The sequence below is a fragment of the Lathamus discolor genome, chromosome 12 (genome assembly GCF_037157495.1).
Source record: "Lathamus discolor isolate bLatDis1 chromosome 12, bLatDis1.hap1, whole genome shotgun sequence".
In the NCBI taxonomy this organism is placed as follows: domain Eukaryota; kingdom Metazoa; phylum Chordata; class Aves; order Psittaciformes; family Psittacidae; genus Lathamus; species Lathamus discolor.
The window spans coordinates 7,379,692-7,402,917 of NC_088895.1; the positions used below are offsets into that span (position 1 = coordinate 7,379,692).

Genomic DNA, 23,226 nt, shown 5'->3' on the forward strand with positions numbered 1-23,226 from the left:
AACTTCCAGCATTTCTCTCTTGGCCTTTTATAGAGTTTTATGTTATATCAAAGAGACCAGCATAATATATTGCAAAATCATTTAATCGTTGTTATTTTATGTGCAAATAATTAAAGTATTTCTGGTACTCTGTAAACTTGTTGCTAGATCAAAACTGTGAGATGATTAAAATGCATTACTTGCAAACAGCAACAGTAATGCTTTTAATGGCAACCACTATTAATCTCTCTGGCTTTATTGGTATTTATCCCCATATGGTTACTTTCAAGTATCTGCCTGTAGAGAATACAAACCCTTTATAAAGCTTATGAAGCTTTGAATGGATCCCGCCAGTCTAATGAGGCTTGGCTTTTATTAAACTAGCTCATTTCCAAGCAAACATCCTAATCACCAGGGAGTTCTGGCACCCTCCTGCATAAGGCAGGGGTTCGTAGTATTTGCCACTAGCGATGGGATGCTGACAGAAAGGAAACATTGCTTTCATCCAACATTACGAATGTTGAATTGACATTCCTGTTTGTTTGGAGGGGACTTGCCGAGAGAGGAGTGGAAGTGACAGCAATGGAAGGGACCAAAGCAGGAAGTTTCGCTGACAGCAGGCACGAATCTAATTACAGGGGTGGCATGGACAGGTGAATCTTGCCACTTCGAAACTCAGTCACATTCCGCACACTGCCCTTTTGGGAAGGGATCTTTAGTTAGTGTGCTTCCTAGCTAGAAGCAGCTGATGAAGATGGTGTGTTAGTGCAAGAGAGAGGAAGTGCAGCATTCAAAGAATATTTGGGATCTGTTTGGGAAGGACAGAAGGGTCAGAGTAAGGCATACTTGTTCTTGGCTTTCTGAGGGTTGGATGATGATTTTTATGTAACCAGAGGTTTGAGCACTGTCCTGAATATGTTTGCAGGTGACAGGTAAATTCCGTGGAGGAGTGAATCCCTTTACCCGAGGATGCTGTGGAAATGTGGAACATGTTCTCTGCAGCCCCTTGGCTCCTAGGTAAGAGAAATGCTTCAGCTGGGAGTGAGGGAGATGGAGTAGTTGTTGGGACAGAGGAAGAAAATTTGCTTGGTTAGGCTCACAAGTAAAGGACCATTGATGAAATATCAGGGAAGTAAAGCAAAGCGCTCTTGAAGGCAGAGCTCTGTGATAGCTCTCCCACTGTTGCATTGCCCAAACCTGTCCAAGCAGTTGCTTTCTTCATGTTATTCATAACCCTCATCCCAGAAATGTTTATTTGTAATGAGCATGTCAAATTATATCAAAAGCCTATAACCTTGATTTCACTAACTTACCTATTTGATTTCAGTAACAAGGTAAGTTTTCATATGTTACCTTATTCCCAACATGACTTTTGCACTGTACAGTCATCATCCAGGTATTCTAATCTGCTGGAGAAAAGGCAAGAATCGAAAATCAGCCTTTCTCCTTAAATCTAATTTAAGGCTGCTGTGGTTTTCAATCTCACTGGCATTTTCATTATCATAAAACAGATTTTCAATGAAGTCTGTATCATGGAACTTGGGATTTATTTATGGCTTTCTATTTTTGGGGAAATGGATTTATCATTTCACATTTTAAAACCAGGATTTTAATGAGGTAGATCAGATGGAGTATAAATATCCTAGGTGCAGGAGATGTCCAGCATGCAGACATGTTAATAGTCATACTACAAGAAGACTTATTTGAGCCTTTTCAGGGTGTTGAGCGATTCCAGACCCTGGCTCTACTATCTGCCTCCATTTTTTTTCTCTTCCCTTTGCTGTGCAACAAATAAGTCCTAAAAGACTGTTATGTGTGTTACAGTGAAGACACTCGAATGGCTGCTTCTCAAAATTACTGAAATGCAAAAATCAGGTCAAGATACTTTAAGAGAGCTAGATATTAGAAGCTGGGAGACACTCCTGTTAAGAGGGGTGTGAGTACTATCATCATCATGACTATTCTCAGACTTTCAGCAAGCAGAATGTTTGTGTTTTGTGAAGACCAGTTCAAATTGTCCTGTGTATTGAAAATCACTGAGCCATCACTACTAGAATGTCCTGTTCACTAGATAAAACAGAGAAGTCTTTTGTGTGTATTGGTATTTGAGCATTGTACAGCCACTGCCCATTTGCACTTTCAGAATTCTAGTCAACTAGAAAGAAATCAGATATTTAAAGTCAGCCATTGCCATTTAAATTTGTTGGTTCCTATAGACCTATTTCTTTTACATCCCTTTATTTGAAAACACTAAGCATGCTACATACACAAGTGACCATGTGGTAAGCTAAAACTGCCTGCACATCATATTCTCCATGTTAACTTCCCATGTGCTGGGTCTTATTGCCGCACCCATTGTTTTCCACCACAGGGAAGCTGTTTCATGTTAACTAGGTAAGATATAGTAAATCACTTCCACTGGTGGTAGGCCTCTCTTTCTCTTCATGTGAATTGCACTCATGTCCATCACAGTCGCAGAAATTGCTTGGGATTTTTAATGCATCCTCTCTTTTTGATCACTAAGCTCTTTTTATTGCTTTTTAATTATTATATCCAGTGAAATGGAGTCTGCTTACCTAGATTCTGACTCATTCTTAAATCATACCCTGGAAGCAGGAAGATTTTTTTGTCTCTGTGCCTTGTTCGTAGGTTATTGTTTATTGTAATGCTGACTGTTGAAAAATTAATCAGGTACATAGTTGAGCCCAAGAAAAAGCAAGCTGTGAGTGTGAAGCCTCCTTTCCTCAGACCTGATTTATCTGAGCGTCAGATCACAGTGAAGATCAGTGACAACGGGATACAAGCCAACCTCAACCGGAGCAAGGTAAGGCAGCCTTCAAGCACTGCTTTTGAAGAGCATGGATTGAGCATTATGAAGCCTGAGAAAGAGTTTGTAATAGAAAATCTCTGAGATGATGCTTTTTGTTTGTTTGTTTTAGAAAATGATGGAGGTTGAGTCCTTGTTGTATACTTCCTCCTGTGAAAGTAACCCAGATTCAGTAACAGCAGCTCTTGATCCAGCTGTTTTTGCAGCTCTGTAATAGAATACCTCTGGGCATCTTCTGGATCCGGCTGTTCTTTGCAATAGCTATGTTCTGTCCCATGAGTTGCCACCTGTTGGTGTCCAAATTAATTTTAACGAATCTAATACTTTGTGGGAAGCCTTGTACCACCAGGTCAGCTGTTGTACTGCATAGGTTTTGAGCTTCCAGACTATAGGAAGTGTTGTGGCCCAGTGAAAGAAATATTGTCTCAGAAGCTGAGTTCTCTTTTCCAGTTTTTCCTGTTACAAAATAGAAGGAATTGTTTAGTCACATAAAGAGCAGTGGATTCAGAAGAAGACACCTTGAAAGATTTTATGGATAGTTATTCATTACACTTTGCCTGGAAAGTTGCTGAAAAGTACTAGAAAACACCATTGCCTTCTACCGCATATTAGTTAGCATGATGATAATGTTATTTAGCATGCCAAGTATACTAGGATAGTGCATTTAAAATTATACTGGCTTGTTATGACAATGCTAATTTTACAGATGACAGTCGTCTGCAGTGGATGCTAAATCATGTTTGTCATTGTAGAATAGGTAATTCTTGTTCTGAGGTACATCCAGCACTCTGACATGTGCTGTTATTTAACCAAGTTGTGAGTAATGATTGACTCTTTGGTTGTTTTCAGTCCAAAATTAGCCTGGAAGGTCTGGAGGATAAAAGTATGGATGTGCAACCACCTCTCCCACCCAAGGGAGATCCAAGCAAGTACTCTGAGCTGAAAGGTCAGCTGGGGACCAGTGAAGGTATAGTTACATGATCAGTGTTTTATTTTCAATAATAAGAAAATATTTAGCCTCTTTAAAAGGCTTCTGGTATTCTTTCAAAACAGTAATGGGATCTGAGTAAAGGGTTTTTTCTATTTATAGGAGTTCAGAGCAGTAAAGGGAGAAAAAAGTAGCTTGAAGTGGCATTCAAGCCTAGGTTGGATATTTCAGATCAGTTTTGCAGAGTTTTTAAACCCTTTTAACCACCTTTTTAAATTTTTTGATCAATTTTAAAATTAAAATTTTTATTTTGACCTAAGGAATCAGAAATATTAGCATGAAATGCTTAGGTAGTGCAAGCTGAATTATTTATTTTATGGAAATGTGAAATTAAAGCTTTATTAGTATTAACAAAACCCCTCATTTTTTTCTCAGACAAAACTAACTGATATTTCAAATCTGATATTTCAAGTTACGGCAAAATTACTATTCACCAAAATATGTCACCCCACTTAATACATTATACCTTGTTTCTTCACTCCAGATTGTTGATCTGGCAGCAGTGTATGGCTGTTTTCACAAGGACCCCATTGATTTTAGTGAAATTCTGCACAAAAATACTGCCAGTGTTATTCTTTCCAGAATAGATCTGTTTGCAGCAGACCATGGATAGCAAGAAATTAGGGATGATAGCTTTCTGTCCATGCATTTCAATAGAAAGTCCTCTTTTCTTTTTTTCTTTTACAGAAGGCAGCCTTTCACCCAAACTTATCAGCCCTCCTACGCCTGCCATGTACAAGTATCGACCAGCTTTCACCAACAATCCCAAAGTGCACTACCATACTACTGCTGAGCAGGTGAGTGAGCCTGGGAGAGTCTGCTCCCATCTAACACTGGGCAGCATGGAGCTGAGGATAAATTCATTGCAGGGCTCTAGTGAATGTCAGAGTGTGAAAGTAAATAACAACACTTGGCACTGTTGTGTGACAGTGTATATTTGCACTGTGCTCCCTAGGAAAACATATCTGCTTTTGCACCTTTCCTCTGTTGAGCTTGACATGTCAGTCCTGCTGACAGGCATGCACTGCTGCTTTACCAGTGTCTCGGCCTGATCCTGAGATGCTGAGAAGTATCGTTTCCCATTGGCTTCTCCAGACATAGGTGCCAACTCACATTCACTTCAGAGGGAGCTTAGCACTTTTCTGGATGAGAGCTTTTAGCCAACAGGCAACATGCTCAGTGATTCCTTAAGATGTCAGCTTGCAAAACAGAAACAACTTTTAAAGCATCCCAAGAGATGTTTTAGTTAAGATTAATGGAAGATTACTCATGTTTGACCTTCCTGAGCACCTTCTCACAACATGTAGGTTATATGGCAAAAAAAAACCCCAAAACTTCCTAATACTTGGCATCATTTCCTCCTATCAAGAAAACAAGTCCAGACAATTAGAGAGACTTGCTCTGGAATTCTGTTTTCACTTTTGCCTAGGAATTTTGAAACAGCTTACAACTGTTTCCTTGGGAAGCAGTGTGCAAAACTAAGTCCACTGCTGATAAACTCGTTTTTCTCACTTATTTCTCATGGATTTATTACAAATATTCCTTGGCCCCCTAGGGCCTGAGAACAGCAGTTTGAAAATCACTTGTCTAACTGTATGCTTGTAATATGTATCCAAGTCTTCACACACTGGTGGAGATGATACCCTTAAAACACACATACCACACACAATGCAGTAGTCTTACAGTTATTTTCCCCAGGAGCTTCAACGTCACCCCTGCAATAACAGAAAGGGGGTAATGTAAGAGAAAGGAAAACATGGTAGAGATATATAATTGACTGTAGCAATATTGAAATAAGACAGAGTGTTCCTTAGATGGTGAAGAAAATTTTTTCAGTGTCTTTTTTGTTTTGAAAAGAAAGATGGTGAGAGATGATGAAATTCCAGCTATCACTAAGTTTGTGTTTTAGTCATACTGCAGTAATTGTAGCTGTTATTCTCTGGGTTTGTCCACTTAATGAAGAAAACATTGGCTTGTGAAAGGGAAAGTGAGAACAGTATGTGCACTGTATCCAAAAAGTTTAATATCCTAACATCCTCACTTTATTACATAAAAAATGGCTTGACATCCAATTCAAAATACTCTATTTACAGACATCAGCCAGCACTTTTGAGCCGTACAGGCCACAGTGTTTTTGGTCATGATCCCAAAAGTTGGAGAGCCATGGGAGGCAAGCTTGTCCTATTCATTGAGTACACAGCCACAGATACAGAGTATAGGTGCAGGATAGGTTCTCATTAGGCCAGGACTGGGCAGTGCTGTGAAATGATAACAGGTTACAGCATCTTCACTCTGAGAGTTCCTGTTTCAATCCTAACCTAAAAAGATGTTACTATAGGCTGACTGGTGTGCATACAATCAGCTTTGTGGACTGTTCAATTTTGTAGTAGTCACAACTTTCTAGTAGTCAAGTGGGAATATTACAAAAAGGAGTTCACTTGGCAAGCAGATAGGATGGCACGTATTTGTCTGCCAAGCCAAATCTCAATATAAGGTATTGAGGGAAAGAGACTAGCTGGTGTGAGGAATATCATGTTGTCTCTTCTGTATCAGTTCTTCAGCCTGTGAATATAATTCTGCTTTTGAGCAGGGAAAGCTGTTAGGAAAGAGGGATCAGGGCATGAGGATAAGTAGCACAGATATACTTACAAGCTACGTCATTGCTCTTTCCTCCTCCTTACAGGCTGTCACTTGGTCTCCTTTTTCCAGAGAAGGACAAATTTAGCACCACACTCTAGAAGACAGGGAGCTGTTTTGCATATTTCCCTATCTTCTAGTTCAATGGAAAAAAAAAAAAAAAAAAAAAGAAAAATTCAGAATAAAACAGATTTTTTTTTATTTTTTCCTTTAAAAGAAGTTATATAAAGAACAAATTGCATAGACTGCATCTCTGACTAAATATGTGACTGATAATAATTGTTTGTTTGCAGAGCTGATTTAGCCAATTTATTGTGCATTATGTCAAACTTTTCCTTAAAAATAATGGCAGAAATTACTTGCTTTAGCATAGAATGGCATTTCAGATGAGCAGGACTGTAAGCAATCTTTCATAGAGTAAAACGAAGTAAAGTCATGTCTGGTTTCAATGCACATAAATAAATTATGGCCTATGTTTTCTTCTCTGATATGGCTACTCTCTCCTACACAGGCAATTAAAAAGAGAAAATTGCTTCATTTTGTTGTTTAAATGGTGGGAAGGAGCCTCTCTGCTTTAATTAAGCTTAGGTGCTTAATTTTGAAGACCTATTACCAGGAATTCAGAATTATTGAATATTCATAGCTCTGAGTAAAGTGGACGAGATGGATGAGAGTATGCTGGTCCCCAGTGTGTTGAAATGAAGCCTAAAGTATTTCTGACTCAGCGTGCAAAGCCAGACATCCTGCAACTCAAGAGCTATTTGTAGAAAAGTTGAAGTGCTTTTTCCAAGGGCAGTATTATCAGATTACAGTCTGATTTACCTTGACTGAGACTTCAGTCTCAGCTTAGAAAGTCTCTCATTCTGTGTTTTCAGTGTCCTTTATTGACATATCTATTCCTGTCAATATTATTTAGCACTATTATGAATAATTCCTCCTTGCTTCTAAGATGCTCATCCATATGCTGAACAGGAGTTAGGAGATTCCTTGTAATGAACCTGTGTCGTAGCTGGGCTGAAAGTCTGAGGGAAGACATCAAGCTCTTTTCTTCCCATCCACTCACTATGGAGAGCAAACCTGTACTTACTTATCATTGGCTTGTGTTTCTCATATTTACCTCTGTTTTAGATCACCATGCAGGAGGGACACAGTCAAGGGGCTTTGATAGAAGAGGATGGCAGGAGCCTTGATTACCAGTCTGAACCCAGCTTGGACATCCCCAGCTACCGGAAGAGTTCCCTCCACAAGACCTATCAGTCTTCCCCACTCCAGATAGATTCCTTTGCCATCAATTCACGATCCCTGAGCCTGAAATCTGCTGGCAGGAGAGGGACAGACAAAGTGCCCCTTCATCCAATTAAGTCTGAAGGGACGGCTTCCACCCCTTACAAAAGCATCTTTTCTCCCAATTCCCTATCAAACAGAAATGGGAGTCTTTCATATGACAGCTTGCTAAACCCCATGTCACCCTCGGGAAGGAAGTGCATTGCCCATTCTGCTGTCAGCTCTGTTGGGTACCACTCCCCCTATTTATCAGCCAAAATGTGCCATCTAAGGGGAAGTGAGCTCCAGCGCCAACCACCGCAGAGCTTCAGCCCAGTGCTGGGGGGCCCAGCTCCGCATCAGCGAGACCCCTCCCCAGTCCGCTATGATAACCTTTCCAAAACCATTATGGCATCCATCCAGGAGAGGAAAGAGATGGAAGAGAGAGAGAAGCTCCTCCACTCACACCCTGATTCAGTGTTTGCAGACTCAGGTGTCTATGACACCCCTAGCTCTTACAGCCTTCAGCAAGTCAGCACGCTTTCTGAAGACCCACGCAGCATGGCAATGAGATACGGATCTAGAGACAATCTGATGGCTGCTACCAGTTTTAGCACAAGGAATCCTATACTGCAGTCCTCAGTGTCTTCACTCTCAAGTGCAATGACAAGAGCACCAAGGACTTCCACAACCTCTCTGCAAGCTGATTTAGCCAATAATAACGTCCAGTCCCATCAAGCACTACAGGGCAGGGTGAGCAATGGCTCCTACAAGTCTCCAGGCCACCAGGTCCCGTCGTCCCCAACAGGGATGCCTAGGTCACCCTCTTATGGAGGCCCGAAGGCTGTCTCATTTGTAAACACTGTGGAAATTACAGAGGTGCAATCAGTGGGAGCACAAAGGTATGTACTGCTGTAGGTGCTGCTTAGCAATGAGAATCTGTTCGCATGCAAGTGGAGAGCCCTTCACTGGAGGCACAACACGGATTACATTTGCTGCAGGCCAGCAAGGTTGGGAGGTTTGTGGGTGTGCTTTAATTCTGTAACACCCTCCTAACAACCTCATGATGACAAAACATTTGCACATTTGCTGTTACTTGAACTACAGGTGGTCAGTTAAGATGTAAGTCATAGTGATTTAGTGCCTTAGCTGAACTGAATAATTATTTGCAAGATGTGAGGCAGATTATCCCTTCCATTATGCACAAAGGGGTGGAGCTGTTTTAGTTTGCAGTTCAAAGGGAAACTGGACCCAGCCATTGCTTGGACACAGAGGCAAAGTTGGGACCACAGCATGTGCAAGCATGCACTGCACATGCAAGGGTATGCCCCCTGCAAGGAGGTATCTGAGCAAGATCCTCAGCTGCAACTTCTGTATGCACTTACCTTTCTGCATGCCTTTTTCCTTTCTTCTGGAGACTGTAGGGCTTGGAAAGTCTGAAAAGAGCTACATCATCCCAAGGATGCAGTATTTCAGCAAGCTGGGGGCCTGGACAGCTCATTGGAAATATCTAGGTTTTCTTTGCATCTGGCACTGACTGCACTACACTGTCCTCTGGTTAAGGTCCCAGGTTTCTCACTCCAGTATTATCCAACATTTTGGGGAAAGTTACTGAAATTTGGGAGATCCATTATTGTTGGTCTCCTGAAGTTTAGTGCCAGTAAGTTTTTCTTCAGTGTTTTCACGTGAATTGTAGTTGTTAAGATGATTTGTCTGCTGGTGGAAGATCCAACTTTCAGGAGGTAGACAAGCATTTTTTCCTCTGTATATTTATTAAAGAAACACGTCTATTTCAGTGAAAGAAGAACTGTGAACTTTATTTTGCCTCTCTACCCTCTGTTTGAGACCTGGATGTTTCAGCTACTACTGTAGGAAAGATGCTCATATAAAAAGCTAGTTGCCTTTGCTTAGTCTCTGAAAGTCATAACCAGTCTTGGTTATGCTGTCAGCTTGCTGGTCCTACTGCTTTTACATTGTGCTTGTTTAAAATGTAGAAGCAATGGGACTGACAAGGTTTTTACTGAAGTCCTTAAAGTCAAGTACCTAGATTAATAAATAAATAGCTTAATAAACTTGAGGGTTTTTAGCTAGTGAAGTAAACCACCCCCACAAGCACTCTGTGCTTTGTAAACCTAGCAGGTTTTCTCTGTCAGTATGATTACAAATGACTTTCCTTTCTCCATTTTCCCCTAACACTCCCCAGCTCCTTTCTGACTTGTTTCAGGTGGCAGACTGTTTTCTTCAGGACAGTTTCAGCACTGAATTAGGGCTTTTATAATACCTCAGTGAGCAAATATAGAATTTGGTCCCTGCATATCTCAGCTCTTTGGGGATACAGCAGAGTTTTATGAAACCACACAATATTGGTTTATATATTTATGTATGTGTGTGGCTCAAATAACCATGACTCCATTCTCCAGTGCAAGCACAGCGTAAACATGTAGCAGAACCTGGTGTGAGCTGATGGATCTGCTGCTCCAGCTCCAGGATACAGCTGTCAGACCAGGTTGCCACATAAAAAGTGCTATTAGTTTTGGAACAATTCTGAACCTATCAAGAGCTGTGTAAAAGTCCGGGGTCATTTATTTTGTTTTGCAGACACATGTAAAGAGAGAATTTGCTTTTGAATATAGTTAATCCATCAAACCCTCTGGCCTCCAGAAAGAGTTGGGGTGGTCTTAAATAGCTCAGATTGCCTCAATTTGCAGGCAGACAGTAAGTGTTCCCTTCTGGAAGGCTCTGCAGCCCCTTGTCACTGCTGCTGGCATAAGCCAGTCTTAAACCTCAGACCGAGGCAAACCCAAGCAGACATCCACTGTGCAGGAGTAAGATGTGAGAATAAAGCAACCCCCAGTTTTGCTGGCACTTCCAGAATACACACGAGTTCTTTGGTAGGCTTTTATCTAATTACTTTGTGCTATTTACATCTTGAGGATGAGACGCATTATGTTTTAGTGTGTAGTGGCCTAGATTTAAAAGATCTTTTGAGGAAAGCCTGTTGTCCGTGCTCCCTGGCAGTAGGTCATAAAAAAGGAAGTTATTTTAAAGAGTCTATCCAGAATATGGTCTTTAATTATAGGCATCCTAAAGTGCTTCCTGACTTGATTCACTTTGTGCCTTCTGTCATTAAGTAGTTTTAACACTTCACCTCTCTTATGTCTTTCAGAGATGGGCAACACTTTTGCTTAGCTGGATACTTAACTGGGAAGTGTTTTTTCTGAGTATTTTATTTATGATTGTAAGACATAATTTGGTTTAAGGTCAACAGTGGTGACAGTTAAGCCCTCCTGCATCCCACAAATACTTACGCTGTTGGTTTGATTCAACAAAACATTTTAGCACGTAATTAAATTTACATTACTGGGGTCTGATCCACTAACCTAATAGCCAAATTAATTCTCTCATTTCAGTGGCTTTTCATCAAGTGTATTGGCTTCAACCAGGTTGCTCCCATGCTTGAATATTTTGCAACAGTGGGACTCAGGGTGCCAGGGAAAATTGTTTATCCTGAATGAAGCCATTCTGCTGTCACACTTTGGTCACTAACACTCTATTTTTTGATACGTCTTTTGATGCAGGGATGAAATGCAGTTGAAGACACCTCACAATAAAATTAATGGACAGCCAAAAGGAATATCCAGGTTGGGCTCAACGTCAAGTTCCCAGGGGACGCCTGTCAGCCCCGCTAGACACTCAAATGTTAAGAAGGTGTCTGGAGTTGGTGGAACAACCTATGAAATTTCAGTGTAAAATAAAATTAATTAAAGAGCCATCCACTCAGCCAGCCATGAAGCTAAGAGCACTGTGAAGACTCAAACAACAACAAAGAAGGAGCAGCAGCAGCCGGCCACTCTCCTTTTCTTGTTTTGGGTTTGTTCTGTTTCCATCTTTCTTTTTTGGCCAAAAAACCAGCTGCAGCCTTATTCTTGAGGGAATAAAATTGTACAGTCCATCAGACTCTTCCTAAACCGACAGGCAGGAGCTGGCTATGACCTGACACCACAACCACAGAGCAGATTTATTTCATGCAAGAGAGCGCTAAAGCCATTGTGCGTGTGTCTGTCCAATAAACCTGTTGTGTACCAGTTGTGCTGTGAAAAAGTACAGTCAGTCCAGGATCATTCAGTTTTCCTCATGCCCCTTCCCAGTTCTTCTGACCAGCAAGGAGTCAGAGGCCCAACTGCTATTTTCATATCGACGTGGAAAGCAGGCTTCCTGTGCTGGGCAGTCTGCATGTGCGAGAACTGTGTCCCGCAGGCGTTGCAGGTTTGGTGCCTTCTCCTGGGAAGGAGCAAGGCAAGGGCACTTGGCCCACAAACACCGTATCGTCTTTAAAAGCCTTCCTGGTCCCAGCTATGAGCAGGAGAAAGGATAGCAACAGCTTCTCACTGTCTGCCGTTCACCTCCCTGTGTGTAAAACTGTGTGTACGTGTGCACGTGTTTGTCTCTCGTGGAAAAGGACCGCAACACCAGTAAGGATCTTCCACTCTGACCTCTGCTCCCTCTGGTTTTTACAGGCTTCTCTGACTCAGAAACAAAACCAAGTAGATAGGAAATATTTGGATGGGAACATACTTCAAACGTCAGCTGCTTTTCCTGCACCCTTCTTATTACCTGTTGGATTTAGGCAATAACATGGTTTACTGCCTTGCCCTGGTGCCGTCTGTGTAATCCTGCCGCAAGGTTATCATGGTCTGTTGAATTTACAGTGTGTGTAACTGAGCCAAGCATACATCTAAAGGATATAAATTTTACATCTGCCTAATTACTAGCACATTCCCTCTGGTCTTCAGTACTGTTAGACAAAGGATTTTCCATTTGGGCTTTCCCCTTGGGAAACAACTTTTAAAAATAATACCAATCAAATCTGTTTAACATTTTGAGGTTTCCTTTTCCTGTCTCCAGAAAACTACATTTACTTTGTTGGATTTAAAGACAACTTTACTGTAAAAAACAAGGGGTGCATTACTTTTATCACAAATATGAGGACTCTGACAAAGCTAATTTTGGGACAAATTGGTTTTTTTTCTTTTCTCCTTTCCTTCCCATTCAGTTACCACCTCAGAAGTCAAAAGTGCTGAGATCTGGACCAATGCTAACTAGCCAGATCATATGTGCAATTATTAACATCCTGAACAACTGTTGCCAAAGTCACTAAAAATCATTATTTATCCAGTCAGCATATGAAACCTCAACCTCCCACCTGGATCTCCTGGTGAATAGTTTGGATTAGAGAGCTAAATACATCAATTTTTCGGGATATTTGTTTCAAGGAGTTGAATCCTTTTCAGTCCTTGACTGTAATGGAGAGCTCTCCAGATATTTGGTAGCAATTCAGAATGTGTTGATAACAACTTACTTGTTTTCATGTATGTTGAGATTAATTATTCCAGAAGGCAAATATTGGTCTCAGTTTTGCCTGGTTAAAATTTATCTTTTGATTTGATAAATCTTGTCATCTGCTGCAATATATGCTTATTATGTCCCTTGTATATCACATCATTTTTGAAGAGGAAGGTTGAAGATAACATAGGAAAGTTAATCATCTCTCTGTGTAATGCTCTATGAGGGAGAAACCTGGAAAACAATGCAACTGCAGTAGGCCAAAGTTATGAGAAAGTGAACTAGAAATCAGTGTGCATTTTATTGCCTTGGTGATATTTTAAATGCCTACTGTAGAGACATTGCGGAGCAGAGAAGCAATAGTCTTTCTATGCAGATTTGCTCACTGGCTTGTAGAATATTTTCTTTAGCTGGAGGCACCACGGTACCAGAAAGATGCTGGCAAACTAGATCAGGTACAGATGGAGCTATTTATATTGAAAGACTGGACAAGCTGGCTGATGAGAAGATTTAAAGGGCTAGAAACATGTCACTGGCTAAGCAGTGAAGTGGAAATTGATTATCATATGTACAAATACATTATTTAAAAGATGTAAAACCAAAGGTAAATCAAAGGGTTGTCACTGGTAACCAGTGGTCTACATTTAGAAGGGGGCAGAAAAGACAGAGGGGAAGGGGCAATGAAATAGTCTTCCAAGGCAGAGTATTGGAGACTAACAGTTTAGGACAGTCAAATTGTGTTTGGACAAGTCATTAAAGAAATTTCTGAAAGAGGTGAGCCTGCAGGGGCAAGGGGCTAGACCAGATGGCCATACAGATTTCTTCCATCTTTAACTGTTATTAATCTGCAACTCTAATGTTAACTCCTCAGGAAGATGCAATACTTCCTTAAGGACTGGAATTCGCTCTGGTACGTAGAGTATCACAAGACTTACTTATTTTTAAAGTATCATGTATGCCATATGTAAGCCCTGAAAAAGAGAGGTTATGTGACACACTGAATTTGGGCAAGGGAGCTAGACAAGGGCACATTTTATCATGTATCTTTGAATATGTACATGAAATTCATGCAAACAAGGCTGAAAATTTGCACCAATATTTGAGATTTGCATCCCAGTGATGCTCCACTTTGATCATTCTTTCTCCTGCATTTGTAAACAGAAAAACAAAGCTACTGAGGAACTTGAAGGGCCAAGGAGCCTTTGAAGTTAACTACATTAGTTCATGAGAGAATTTCTCAGTAAGACTAAACACAGTATTGTGTGTATAAAGCACTAATATCCAGGGTTATTTTGACATAGTTCACAAGGAGTAAGGGAGGAAAGAATGAATGCACTCTGTCATTACAGGTTCAGTTGTTAGGATTGTATATTTTATGAGTAGTTTTGCCCACAGTTGAGACACATTCAACTTGTTCATAGGTTTACAGTGGTACCAAAGTATTCTTTTTTTTTCCTTTTGAGGTTTGCATATAGTTCAGTGCACATAGCCTGAAGTTATTCAGATCTTCTGAAAGAATAATCCAAGCAGAACTGTTAACAGGAGATTGCATGCAGCAAATCCAGTCTCATTTCCATCAAAGGCACTGAACCTGCAGCTATTTTCTCATAAATGTGTCTGTTTCCATAGCTCCTGTTGCAGGACTGGGGACCTATTTATTAAAGCTAAGTTTGGAGCAGAATCCAGCCCATGTTAAAGTATAGTTCTTCAGGTAGTTTACAGTTTAGCAGCAAGGTGGTTCTGCCCAGACAGTCTCAGTTTTTACAGACACTGCAAGCCAAATCTTCAGCTGGTGTAAATTGGTGTGGCTCCATCAAAGCTCATGTAAGTGATGCTAATTTACAGGAGGTGGGGATCAGCCATGAAAATCCAGCACAAGTTACTGCATCTTGTAAAGTAGCTTCTTTATTTTTGTCATGTTTATTTCATGTTTCAGAAGTCTTAAATCTTTTTGACGTGTTTTTATTTTTAGCTGTGGACTGTATTACTTATTTAAAAAGCAGCAATAGTTTTTGTTTAGTTTATGCATCCGTTTTCATTGCATACTGCATTTTATTAGCCATTTGTTCCCTGTTCATACACTCCCATTTAGCCTCCAGGTTTTCATTGTAGTACAATCTGCCTTGAAAAGTTGGATCTCTGTATCTTTAATTGTATAATATATTGAGTATTCTGAAGTTAAATGTACCTTATTACATGGGTGGGAGAGAGAGGAAATATTTTTACTTGAAGCCTTAATATTTTCTTTTTTTACTACATTGTTTGTTGACCTCATAGGAAAGTCTGAATAGCAAAGACTTTGAAACTCTGGGCCAAATACTGCACTGATATACAACCAGCATTTGGCCTCATATGTCAAAACTGGATGCAGACATAGCATGAAGTGAACAAGGGAAAAAAGCCTTAGGGTGGTGTATTTTCCTGAAGATCATTAATACAGTCTCAAAAAGTGTCTGTAAGCAAGTACATCAAAGAAGTCTTTAAGTCTTGAACTTTTAAGAAAGGTGATAGCAGGAACTGCCCTAATATCTTACATTTACATTTTCTTTTTAAATTAAGCAAAACAAATGTAATTACTGAGTTTGGTTAAAATCAGCTCTAAGGGTTGCACAGAGCTATGTGTGAGTAGCCATGTGCAGCAGATGAAATGTGTTGTGTTGCTGTTCTAAAATTGCTAACCAAGCATAATGTTATGTCAACTTGGCCTAAGATAATCACCTCATGGGTGTTATCATGGACGTTCCTCAGATGATGCCTATTTCCTATAAGCCTAATGTGGAAATTGCAATGTGGTTTTCTTTGGACTATATGTGTGGTCCAGACTAGAGATATAGAGAGATATATATATTCAATATTTTTTTTGTGTGTGGGAAAGATGGGGTCAAGGTTGCTGTCTCTGACAGCCTGGAAGGTTAATGTTGAACCGTTCTTATGGTCTGTATTTCACCTGTTCTGCCTCCTTGAATTGTTGGAATGTATCCGTGCAGGCTTTGTGGAGCTCTGTCTGTAACCTTTTTTGTGGCTCTCGTAATACATATATATTTTTTAAACCTTTGAGTCACTTCAGTATTTTCAAGTGTCTGTTTTACCCTGATGAGTTACGCCTCAGATGCATTCGTCTGCTGAGATGGTTCATGGAACCCATAAACCTTTTTCACTTCCACTTGTGCAAAACGTGAACTGAAACAGTAGAACTGGAAATTCCAGTTCCATTGCAAAATCTTCATGTGACAAAGTATTAAAACAAGTGGTTGCAGGTTAAGTCCATTTTTAGGGTGTTTATGGTAGAGTAGGAAATATGCTGAGTCTGTTAAAGAGTGTCATGCTTGTGAGGCCACAGTAAGTCGTCCATGATACAACACTAAGAAGTTTTCTATGCTATTTTTTATTAAGTCTTTGGAGTTAACAGGGATCCTGTGGTCCAGCACAATTGTGAATCATGGCTATAGAGTTACTGTGAAAAAAATGTTATCTTGGTATCTATTGAAATGTTCTACCCAGGATAGGGGTAGATTTATACACCCCAAAGATGTCAATTTTTAATCTGCATTCATCTGTCTGTTTCAATCCTTTGAAAATAGGTCTGTTTGATCTGTAAGACTGGCTTATAACACAGCTGCCAAGCTGTCCTAACAGCAGCTGCTGCAGGGTTTCTGATGCCGTAATTTGCATACATAGGCTAATTACAACAAGCAAGGATCCATTCAAGCATGTTCATTATAAATGCCAGTCATATTTGCGTGCTGCCGTGTCTTCATGTGGCAGAGATTACCTGATATATAAAATGGTCAAACCCGTGGTAATCACCAGGCTCCACTGATGTTGCCTACATCAAACAGAATTACATAAACTCATGATCTGTATGAATACATTTTATTTAAAGACATCTTTGCTTTCCTCTCTCTAAGTAATGGATAAATTATCCAAGTTCATATTCAGTTCTCCATTATTGTTACTTTTTATTCTGCAGGACAAGTTTCAGTTCACATTTTGGAACATAATAAGGAGAGACAAAGGAAACTATACAGGTGAATATATCGTTTAAAAGAGGAACAGTTATATAATAAATAGATTAGAATTACTGTCAAAATAGGTTTTGTTCATCTTGTCACAATAACTTGAATTTTAAAGTAAGGATTATTTCCCAGCTGATATCTTTGTAACCCTGAAACATTATAAAAATGTCTTGGTTAGACATTTCAAATTACTGAAGAAATATGATCTACTTTTTCAGATTAAAAACAGTCCTAGAGAAGTGATGGTACATTTTACCGTGCCTTATATATATGTGTATATATATATGTACATATAATGCGTATATGTATATAATGTATACATAACTGTGTACATACATTCAAGTAAAACTAGTTACAGGCGTCCCTATCTGATGTATTTTCAATGGAACTGATCTGTGTTGATAGAAAAAAAACCCAGAGGTTGTATCAGCAGCGAAATACAAAACCAAAAATACTTACTAAAACATAAGCAAATAAAATAGACTGGAAACAGTGCTTCTGCCAGTGGTTATGTTCCAAGCCATGGAAGTCTGGTGGGTACACCCACCATTTTAAGGGATATTCAGAGAGAAGGGAAAGCAGTGATGGAAACTTGGAGAAAGTAGAAAATATATAAGAACATGAGGGGTGCCTGAGAGCACCCCAGTGCTCAGGCCTACAAAGGAGAGATGCAGGAGGAGGAGATGGGCTGTCTTTCAGGGGAAGCTGTCTGGTTTTGTTTTTGTTTTTGTTTTCCTGCCAACAGGGATGCAATGCTCGTGACTAGCTACATATGGAACAGGGACTTTTGCAAAGCTTCAGACAGTGGATCTTACCTAGAGACAAAAAAATGGCTTCTGTGGAAATGACTTTCATCTCCTGACTGTAAGGAAGATTATTCATGTTTCCTTTGCCTTACAAATTATTTCATGCTGTGTTGTCATCCTGTTCACCTTTTACACATGCATCCCTTGTGTGGATTTTTCAGACAGTAATTTTGTCATTTATTTGCAAGGAATATAAAGCACTATCATAGCCTATCCATACTGAATTAGATCTAGAATATACCTGGCCTGAGATTGACAGCATATGAGGCTAATGTGAGCACTGTGGGCAATGCTGAGATTTACCAATATTTCTAGACTGTGTTAACATACTCTGTCTATCCACTCCTCATTAACCAACGTAATTTGTGCTTTCATGGGCGTAAGCTAGTTTGATCAGACTATATGACAGAAATGCATAAAATAAGCTGCAGATTCTGCCAGTTCATGAGCTTTTCTAGGAGTTCAGTTGCATTTATAGTAGTAGAGGTACCACAGGTAAGTCTTGTATTTTAAAAAGTATCCCCTTTCTGAAATAAAACAATTTTATAAATATAAGTAATTAAAACCCCTTCCTTTCAGCAGACTTTGTGAAATATCTGTCATGTAAAAAACCATGAGGGCCATACACTACCCCCTAAAGTTTATTTAACACCTTCAGACTCCTAGCCTCCACATGGGTCTCGTACTATCCATCTGCTTCTTCAATATGGGATAAAAACAGAATTTTCAAGTGTGTATTTGAGTGTTGTCTGTGTGCAATACCCTCCTCCCATTGAACTCACACTGGTAACTGAAAGAAATGATGGGGAGGGTATGTCTGATGAGCTGGAGATAAGGCAGTGCCTGGAACACTTTAAGGGAAAAATAATAGTCCTTCATACAAATTAGAATTGGTGGTGTTGTTTTGCAACCAAAGCATGCCCATGAATTTGAGTTCAATGTCATTACCTACATTCAGCAATGAGGATTCAATTTAGGCCTTTCAGCACCAAAATCACAAGCCTTGAATATTTGAAATGAACACCTAAAATGAGAATTCCTATTTTCAGCGTGGCACAATAATATATTAAGCTCATGAATGCCATGCCTAGCTCACACTGAAATCGTAGTTCCCCTGCAGTCAGTGTTAGTTTTTGCTTTAATATTAATGGCGCCTCATCACACTTGACATGCCATTTTGTGTGGCACCCACAGGCATTAGCTCACTGCTATAGTTCTACCTTGGAGCAAATCAAATACTTTTATCTTTCCTACAAGAGGGGACAAAGGGGAAAGTGGAATTTAAAACATCCCACTTTTTGGGCCAACTCTATTTTTAAGGGTGCTTCTGTCCCTACTACAGAGAATTTATCGAAGTAGTTTTCATGTATGCATTTCTGAGTGGCAGGCAGCAAGGGAGAGTTTGGGTTAGTTCTAGCTGCAACATGGTGCTCTTCTGCCTTCTGGCTTGTCCTTCCATGTGGTATGCAGGTAAGTGGCTGCTGGGCAATGGTTGCTTCTTGCATTCACTGCTTCACTGGATATGGACAGCTCTTGTGTGTGCCTGTGTTACAAAGCACACCTCCCTGCCATGAATAATACAAGTTTAAAGCCTCTTTCTGTGATGTAGGTGCAGAGCACATGGGGATCTCTGGATCAAAGAAGACTGTGGAAGCTCATAAAATGGCATTATAATCTGGTTCTAGTCCTGGCACAGGTGGTTAAGCAGAATACAGCTTTACTGTCAGCTTTTTCTCTTGTACAGTCATTTGAACAGATGGTGAAAGGGGTTTTGTTGGGGTTTTTTATAAATACAAACCAATGCAGTTGCTACTTAGGAAAACCTCACCTTGTATAAACTGCAGTGTCTGAGTAAACTCAGTGAGTAACAGCACTATCCTATTTTTGCAGCCTGGATATTGTGAACCCATCTGGCCTTGGGATCAGCCCTTATTGTCTCACTGACAGATATCTAAAATAACAGACTTAAAACCAGAGAATTAAGTAGTTATAAATAGGTCGTGTTTGGTTATGACTAATTTTTCAGACACAGTATAACATAATGCAGACAAACTGCTCTATTGTTGGCCACCATCTTCTAAATCACAATGCATGTGCTTTGCACTGCTATCTTGTTGGCAGTTTCCCAGTGTTAAGCTATGATTCACAATAAGAGATGTACCAGTGAGATGTTCAGCTGGAAACATGGTCTGCACTTAAAGCACAGGAATGGGCTTCAGGCATTCTGGCACCAGTTCTTGGCTCCACTACAAATTACTGCTGAGTCATATGTCTTTCAATACCTCTTCATGCCATGTCAGATGGGGATACAACTTCTTGACCTCACAAACGGGTTGTGTTTTTGAGAGGTTCAAACCCTGTCATTCTGTGATCAGCTGTGTAGCTGGAGCCAAGCATATGCGTTCCATAGGTGTCCAGGAGCAATAGGGCAGATTTGGGGCATATATAACCTCAAATGAAAGCATCACTCAAGGTCATGTTCTTGGGGAGGAAGGTTTTGGATGTTTGTGTGATGGGTGCTGCTGACAGTAGTCTTGATCTTTCACACTGGCTTTGGAAAGCTGTTTTGGTAAATATATGAAAGGCATTTATGCCTTGATCCTTCCCTTGACCTCCTGCATATTTCCTTATAATCCAAACCCTCTGCATAACACCCACACAGCACAACCCTCATTCCAGGAGACCATATGCTTCATTGCCTTGAGCAATTCCCCTCTTCCCTGACTGCTTATTGGAATAGTTGTACATATATGTAATAAAAACTAAAATTACTGAGCAGATATACAGTAAAGTAAATAGTTGTAGGTTGGGATTGACCTCAGAAAGAGGGGGCACTGCAATATGCTCTTGTAGCACAGAACACAGTGAGAGATGAGTTTTGCACCCTTTGATATGTTGTGGGCTGCTGAGAAATACAGGCTTTTACATTCTTTCTTGAGAGCAAGGACTAAGCTGCTGTGTTGCCATGAGAAAACTGTTATTAATTCCTGTCTTTTTTGTGTCGTAATGTTGTACAGAAATAGATATCTATTAATCTACAGTACCGTATTCACAGTAGATGAAGATTATCAGAGAAGGAATCATGTTGTCTGTTAATGCACAAAATAATTCCTTTTCTAGTATGATCTTTTACTCAATACTTCCTTTCTAATAAAGGAGCAGAATATAATTAGAAATAATTATTCACTGAGATTTGGTTGGGCAGAGAAGAGATTCAGAGCAGCCCTGCGGAGAAGGACTTGGGGGTGCTGGTCGATGAGAAAATGAACATGAGCTGGCTTCAGTGTGTGCTTGCAGCCCAGAAAGCAACCGTATCCTGGGCTGCATCAAAAGGAGCGTGACCAGCAGGGCGAAGGAGGTGATCTGCTCTGCTCTGCAGCCCTGGGAAGTGCTGATGTGATATGTGTCTGCAGCTGTGTCACTGGCTTACTCTGTGACCTTGGGAACATCAGGTCACACTTGGCAGCTGTTACGCCAGCACGACACAGTTGAGATCCTCTGGATTTATATTGCTAAGTGACTTGCAGTCCTGTGGCCATTCCTTGGGGCCACATCTGTAATCTGTTGGCAGTAGGCATTGCTTGCTAGAGGCTCTGTGATGACCATATAAACACTATGCCTTGTGGCAAAGGTCTGCGACTTCAGAGGGCATTCTTACAGTGCCTTGCTCATGTCAAAGAGTAAACAGAGGTAATGAAAAATGCAAAAGAAGTATCTTTGGCTGACAGGAAAAGGAATAGGCAGTGACAAAGGAGAGCAAAGGGCACTTGGGTTTATTGCTTGGCAAGAAAAATTTCCTCCAGTTTCTGTCAGCATGAAGGATGGATTGGCTGGGTCAGGTTTCGCACTGGTAAATACATAGAAGGTCTCTTCATCCTCCTCCAGATGGATTTCCATCGTTAGTCTGCAGAAAGATGGGATGTTATAATGTAGGCAGGGCCTTGACAAGGGCAGGAGTATAAGGCAGAGTAATAACATAAATCTTTAGAGCCTTATTCCCAGTTTGGCTGGGAATTGATATCAGGCTGGCAGGGGTAAATTCAAATGGATTTCTGTCCTCACAGGATAGTTGTCAGTTTTTGGCAATTCCACATTCCTCTGCACTTATCTTGGAGGAGACTTTTAGTATAAAATGTATTTTACTATTTTAAGCAGCAAACAGTCTCTCAATGCCATGTGTCTGTCCAATGCATTGTAGAAAAGCCAAAGTGAAGCATTGTAAAAGTAATTCCCCTTCCCAGATTGTTAAGTTGGCAAGAGGAAAACTCTTGTAATTTTTTTCCAGGATAGTTTACAGTTCAAAGTTATGTTTTATTTGACATATTAAATTCATTACAAAACATAAATTCAATCTGGAGCAACAGTAAATTGCTTATTACTCTTCATTTTGCAGATATAAAATGTTACGGAAGATTTGAAACACTGATTCAAAAAGCTTGGATGGAATGTATACTGTGTATTTCAGCTATTGCTACAGCACTGGCTGCTGAATGTGGATTTTGGTAATATTTTAAAAAGAAATGTGCATAAATTCCTACTAATAGCAACAATTACTTCAGCTAATGAACCTGTACTTCATTTCAGCTGATTAATTTTCACACATTCCTTCTTTCTGAAGCAAAGACACTGGTAAATCACCCCAGGTTATAACAATGAAGTGCTAGTGGCAAATCAGTCAGGATAGAAAAACAATTCTCTTCAAGCAGTTTCTTTCTGGAACATCTCCCATCAAGAACTCTCTCTTGAACCCAGTTAGTTTAAAAATGACAAATGACTTAATTAATGCCATGAAGGAAGTAAACAAGGAATGAGTAAAAACAAAAGGGAGAACTTTTTCAAGAAAGCAGATCAAATTGCCAAATTAAATTTGATGTGAAAACCCTATCACTGGACCAAGAGAAAAGCGTCAAAGGCATCCTTTAGCATGGCATTGAATCTGCTACTGTTATTAGCAATCCCCTGCACGTGGCTGTGAAAGCAGTGCCCTCTTGAGTCAGGGTTCACATTAGTTGATTCTTGTAGCCTACTATTTCCTTGAATGCTCCATGGCTGCCTAATTCTATGCTCAAGAGTAAATTCATCACTTGAGTCCTACAGCTGGTGACTTTGATGCCATTTTGCCTGCTCTATACATATAGCAGTTTAGAAGTTGCTGTGCACACACTCACATACATATATATATACACACACATACATTTACATATATATGTACGTGTGCAGATATTTCTAAAAGCAACCACAGCCTTTCAATTGTGTGCGCTGTCATTCGTCAGCAGCAATGGTTTTAGGCAGGGACATAATTTCTAATCTTCTGCTGATGATGCCTGCCAAAACATTGCTGGACAGAGACAGGATGAAGTAAGTTAT

The 23,226-nt window shown here is 40.1% G+C and overlaps 1 protein-coding gene across 2 annotated transcripts in view; it reads left to right on the top strand.

Moving 5' to 3' along the window:
• Nucleotides 1-16,087, top strand: part of ZDHHC8 (zinc finger DHHC-type palmitoyltransferase 8) — a 117,875-nt gene extending 101,788 nt beyond the window's left edge. For both annotated transcript variants that reach the window (XM_065693202.1, XM_065693203.1), the window contains exons 6-11: nucleotides 905-996; nucleotides 2,671-2,803; nucleotides 3,656-3,773; nucleotides 4,482-4,591; nucleotides 7,560-8,596; nucleotides 11,273-16,087. In XM_065693202.1, the coding sequence (XP_065549274.1) occupies nucleotides 905-996; nucleotides 2,671-2,803; nucleotides 3,656-3,773; nucleotides 4,482-4,591; nucleotides 7,560-8,596; nucleotides 11,273-11,444 (1,662 nt within the window). In that variant the 3' untranslated portion in view covers nucleotides 11,445-16,087. The remainder of the gene's footprint in view (nucleotides 1-904; nucleotides 997-2,670; nucleotides 2,804-3,655; nucleotides 3,774-4,481; nucleotides 4,592-7,559; nucleotides 8,597-11,272) is intronic.
• Nucleotides 16,088-23,226: the final 7,139 nt, after the last annotated feature.